The 6,000-nt window shown below is 38.4% G+C and overlaps 1 protein-coding gene across 1 annotated transcript; it reads right to left on the bottom strand.

Moving 5' to 3' along the window:
- Window positions 1-626: 626 nt before the first annotated feature.
- Window positions 627-5,519, bottom strand: LOC104520780 (serine/threonine-protein phosphatase 2A 56 kDa regulatory subunit alpha isoform; the record flags this gene model as incomplete). Its single annotated transcript, XM_010162572.2, has 5 exons — window positions 627-1,231; window positions 2,016-2,117; window positions 4,162-4,289; window positions 4,379-4,498; window positions 5,469-5,519. Coding segments are annotated over 5 exons (534 nt in total), but the record flags the coding sequence as incomplete, so codon positions are not given.
- Between the last annotated feature and the right edge of the window lie 481 nt (window positions 5,520-6,000).

Consider the following 6,000-nt stretch of genomic DNA (forward strand, 5'->3'; position numbering starts at 1 on the left):
TTCTAATTCTCCTGGTCTTTATGAACACAAAGATGTGATAACAGCACTAAATACAAACATAAAGACTTTATTGAATGCTGCTCAATTCCCCAAAGATCTTCCATTACAAAAGTTTTCCACACAACTGCAATTTAAGAGATTGGAATGGTACTCTGATAAAAGATGTGAAAAATACTTGATCAAGTAAACAGACAAGACTTCTACTGTCAACTTTCCACCTTTAAGAAACAGACTGCATTTTCTTTAAATAAAACGAGGAACTATTTATTGACATCTTTCCCTCCTTACTAAAAAAAAAAAAAAAGTTAATCCCAGTTTTGGTCTCATTCTTCAGTCCATGAGATGCTAAAACTAATGCAGAAACATCCAAGATGGTCTCTCAGAGGCCTGCACTACTCTGCAGGGAGTCCTTGGGCTGATGAGGAGCATCATTGATGGGCTCTGTGGAGGAAGCTCCATCCTCAGCTGTAGCAGGAGGAAATCTCTAAGTAGCCCATGACTAAGAGGCAGCAAGAACAGGGTAGAGGCGCTCGCCCAAGTAGTAGGTCAGCTGCACAGACCACCCCAGCCTTCTCTCCCTCCTCTGCCTCATTCTAACATGAGCGTTGTATCATCTAAATCTGCCAGGGGCACATACCAAATATTTCAAGTTACTGGTAATGTACCTTGGTTTTATTTGAGAAAATACAGCACAACTAGAAGCCTTTTCTATCATCTTAACCAAAGTATGCAGCGATGTGAAAAGCACATATAAAACAAGGAAAAAAAATGTACATAGCAAACTATACCACCTATGTGCAACACAATCAAAAATTCAAGTCATAATTCTCACCACTCCCATAATTATTTCACTCATTAAGGATGATAATTCAGTTCTATGAAACATTGGAAGTGACAGTATATCAATAATTAGACAAATTTACAATAAGCTGTGGTAATGACATCACTTAACTGCTGTATTTAAATCCAAATCTTTACATTTGCCAGAGAAAAAAATTGGCTATTTCTATTATACTGCTGAGGTTTCTTTTGCAAATCCTTATATATTTCAAAAGGGTACAAAAAAGTATCTCTGCCAAGTAGAGGTGGCCATTTCTTTTATTTGGCACTTGCATTGTGTGCATTGAGCACGTTGTGAGTGCTGTTCTGCTTTTCTGCCATAGCCTTCTTCAGCTTCAACTCCTCCAGCTTTCTCCACAACTCTTCACGTTCCAATTCCTTCTTTTTCTCTCTGTGGAAAAGAGTGAAGTATCAGTTTCAGATGCATTTTATGTGCAATGTGGAGACACAGTTACTTAACAACTGTGACTTATATCTAGTAATTCCTCTTGTTTTTCTCCAAAGCTATTTTTAGAGGCAATTGCAGTTTATTAAAAAGCGAATGCACAAAATGGTAATGGTTAGTGTAAAGCTGTAACTTTGCTCCAGCAAACTCAGACAACTGCTGCAGCGTAGCTTTGGACTCCAATTCTAAGGAGGTTGTTTACCACATGCAAACAAATTAAGGGACTGAGCATCTTTGGAGGAGAAAAGCACAACTATGGAAAGGAGACTTGAGCATGAGGACAACGTGCACCCTGCCTCCCTTACTCCAGCAGTATTGCTTAGTATGTTAGTAGGATAAGGGAGAGGTTTTAGCTGGGCTATGAAATATTCTCCAGCTCAGCTTTCTTCAGACAACACTCCCTGAAGCAGCAGAGCCAGCACCCGGCAGCCCCTCGCAGCAGCAGCAGCTGAGCCCACCTTTCCCCACACAGGAGAGCACTGCTCCCTGGCCAGGCAGGATGAGGAGCCAGGGCCATCCTGCCACCTCCCGGGGCATCAGCTCCCACCACACCACTGACACACACCTGCATGGGTGCTTTTTACTCAAGTGCCAGCCAGCAGCAAATGTGTGATGAGCAGTTCCATTACAGAACCCCAGAGCCACCATAGTTAAGTTTAGTTTCTTTTCAGTGGGCACACATTTTTAGATGCATATTCATCAACACACATTTGGAAGAAAAATCAGTTACCTTTGCCTTTCTGCTTTATATGAGCTTGTAAGTTCATCAAAAAGCTTGCCATTCATTTCCATCAGGGTTTTCAGCACATTATATACCAATGCCACAATCGTTCTAGAACAGAAGGAACACAACCATTAGAATTACTCAACACAAAATTAGCTTCAGTAAATAAGCATTCAATTTCTTCTTTGAATGCTCAGCTTCTTATTTAAAATACTACTGTAAGGTCAGTGACTTTCTCAACCAAAATCCTTTACTATCCTTTCCTCTGTAAATTAACAAAATGCATATTTAAGCGTTTTTTTGAAATGACTATTTAAATTTCTGACTCTTGTAATTGCACAGGATATAATTATTAGTACTGTGTCTGTACTATAAAGCCATTCAATTATATTAACATTTAATAAACTCGGTTTTAACAACAATTTTGCAATATTTGAGCAATGAAATTTCAGAGTCTAGAAAAATAAACTTATGGCTTCAGGACTGGGCAAAAGAATGCAGCAGAGGAACCACAGGCACATGGTTTAATACAGCTACTAAAAGCTCTTCCAGAAGTGTTTCTGGGCAGCAGATAGTTTTGCTGCATATGCCCCATCAGAGAACTGAATTGAGAACATCAGGCAATGGTTTCTAGTGCCTTAGTTTCCTTAAGAAACTGAACAGCTTGAGCAATACTGGCTGTTTCTTAAATGGCCACATCAGCTATTACTCTTCTTTTTGTGAAGGCATTCATATTTCAGTAAGTTACCTTAAATATTATATTGTTTATCTCCTTTAAGCCCACTCATAATTACACAAAGAAATGTAAAAATAGCAGTAAAAACAAACATTTAAAAGGTGCCTATCATTAAGCTTATTGCTAATAAAAAACCCCCTGTCTTCCCCATCTTTCCCCTCACTAGCAGTTCACCTTCACACAGCAGTATGGAGTGTAAGGTTGTAGAAGAGGGGTGTGGTACAGTCTTGTGACCTTGAAAAATGAGTGAAAGGAAAATCTAAGGGAGTAACCAGAGGAGAAGGTTTGCCTTTTCAGGACACTTTGTGCATTGTGGCACTAGGAGATCCCCCAAGTATCCATCACAAGCCCCGTGCTCTCTCAAAAGGCACAAAAGCTTGTTGGGGGTTTTGGTTTTCTGAGAGTGAGTAGTTAAGTCCACATCAGACAGCTGGATGGACATAAGCATGTTTCTCTGCCCTCCAAAACAGATCAAAACCAAAAGGTTAGACCTTCCCCAAAGTTCCTGGTCCTCAAGGTACAGTTACCCTGTGTCTTTCACTTCATAAAGAGCAACTCTGTCTGCAGCTCGGGACGTCCTTCAGATTTGCTGAGGTCCTAAGTACTGTTAATGCTCCAAGAACTCGTTCTCCAAAATTTATATTCAGTCTCAGCTGATACATTTGCAACTAGACACACCATCTAGATAATTTCAGAATAATGTCAGAGCCTCTATTAAGACAGAGCATCTGATTTACTTCAAAGTTGTGGGAAGCTCCTGCCTACGCTGGATTTTGCCTGTATGAGCTTTACATTCTGCAAGCTGACTTGCAACTCAATTCAGGATGCTGGACACACGTAAACTTTGCTTTTCAGTACTTCAATGTAATTACTACTTCTTTCAAATGATATAAAAATACTAACATTTAACTTGTGGCATTAAATAGGACATGAAGTAGTCACTCATTTCTCATTCCTACCATTCTTTATAGGGTAGGCAACTGCTCTCCTTCCATAGTATCTTTTCCCCTTCTTACCTCACTGGGCAGCAATAACTGCTTACAAAGACACTGACAGAATTTTGTTCATCTAAAGTGGTAAAGGACAGCAAAGCATAAACATGGCAGAAGCATCGCTTGGAAATGGTTTTGGTCTAAGTACTATTAATTTGCTTTTTTAATTAACACATAAGATCACATGTGATTACAGTATCGAGACCATCATCCTGTTTTCTCATCCTGAATTCCAGTTCTCCATCAGCAATGCAGAACGGTGAAAGCATGATATAGGTGAAAATGACATCCATTTTAGCACCCATATCTCATTGATTTCATCCAATTTAGGTAAAAACAAAATCACATTTACAAGCTTACAATCCAAACCTGAAACAGTGGACAATTTATTTATAGTACACAGATAAAGTTAAACATTACATACGGATTCCAGTGTTCTTTGGAGATCTTGTATAAACTGCCAAACATAATTGGTAGAATTTTATCAATGTTCTCTTCAATCAGACTGAGAATATATTCATTATTCCAGAAGTACAAAGCTCTTTCTGCAACCTGAAACACAAAGTTTAGGGGTCAAGAGCCACAAAATAAATTACTACAAGTTGGGGTTTTTAAAATATATATATATATTTTTTTTTTACCTGAAAATGTGAACTTGACACACACTTGGATATTTGCTTAAATAAAGGCTCTTCTATTTTTTTGAATTGTGTCGGTTCTATTACATCTAAGATTTCTTCAATTTCACCTAAAAACATTACCTGTTTGTATAAAAGAAACGTACCAAAAAGTATGAGAATGTTTTATCTCGCCATTGTAAACAGAAGCAAACAAAGTACAGCTTATGCATTAGTCATGAATCCCGCAAAGAGCACGGTACGTAATTACAATGCATTAGACAGCCACGGGGTTTTTGCAGCTGGAAAGAAGTCAATCATCAGTTTCAGCTGCCAGGTTACCGCTCTCATCTTGGATTTCTTCTTTTGTGTAATTGTTCTAAACACTTCACAGAGCTGCTTCTGCACAATATGGTTTTTTTACAGTTAAAAAACCGCTAGAACATTTTATTTCTTCAGGAATGGCTGCAGAGGTGACCATTATCTGAGATCTCCAAAGTAGCTTTTGAAGTGATAAATAGTTAAGTCCTGTTTTAAATTACAACCAGCAGAACACTAGGCAGGTGGCACAGAAAAATTCAACACCACTTGCAAGCAGAGACAACAGTGTTCAGGGACCCCACTTTTAAAGATCTCTCTGGGGCCAGGATAAGTCAAACTCCTGATTTTTATACAAATTCTAACTATATAGCAGAAAAAATAAATTAATTTCCCAAGACCACTTAAAGTTATTTTTATACTACAGAAAAAGAATGTATATATGCTTTACCAGACACTTACTTGGTATCTGAAATGCTAAGTCTGTGCCACATTGCAGATGACTACCTCCTAACCTGGTCTATATGGACTAAAATACTTCTCACCTTGGAAAACTATTTCTCTATACAATAAGAAGGCAACTTTTAACCCAACTCTAACATAGTAACACCACAGTAAGAACATACATATAAAGCAATGGCATTTAGTTGCATGACAAAGATGAGCACCTCAAGAAGCTTCAAGAACTGCAAGTTTTCTGCAAGATGTCTGGAAAAGCACAGCAGAGGTACGGTATAGCAACCTGCCACACCACATTTTACATCACAGCAGATGCCAGAAACGAGACAAAACCAACCTCTTTCTGACTGCAAGTTTTTGGCCAAAATTTGAGCAGTCCTCTGATTACCTGCATGAAAAATACAAAGAAGTTAAAGCAGAACAAGTTCCTATTACGTATTTGATAAGATTTAAAAAAATATATATTTAAAAAATAGTAGTTTTCATTGAACCTCTGGTTAAGGAAAGTCAAACTAAATACAGCTAAATGCAGTCCACTGAAAAATACTGTGCTGTCTCATTTAAATATTTATCCTGTTTAGGTTATCAGCATCATTTAGACCTTTATCACATCACAAGTCTTTGATTATCCGTTCACACTCCGCTCCCATCCCAGCACATACAGTAATTGATAGGTTGTGGATAACATAAAAGTGTCGCAAAATGAAGTTAATTCCCCCGTAGCTAGATTTCCCAGAATATTTTTTGTCTTCTTCTCATCCATACTTGGGGAGCACCTGTCTTGGTGTCAAGGTTTGAAGCCCCAGAGCAAGTGATACACACTGACTGCACAAACAGGGCTATACAGAGGAGTCATGGCCTCTACCACT

This window comes from Antrostomus carolinensis, unplaced genomic scaffold (assembly GCF_000700745.2).
Source record: "Antrostomus carolinensis isolate BGI_N321 unplaced genomic scaffold, ASM70074v2 scaffold6012, whole genome shotgun sequence".
Classification (NCBI taxonomy): Eukaryota; Metazoa; Chordata; class Aves; order Caprimulgiformes; family Caprimulgidae; genus Antrostomus; species Antrostomus carolinensis.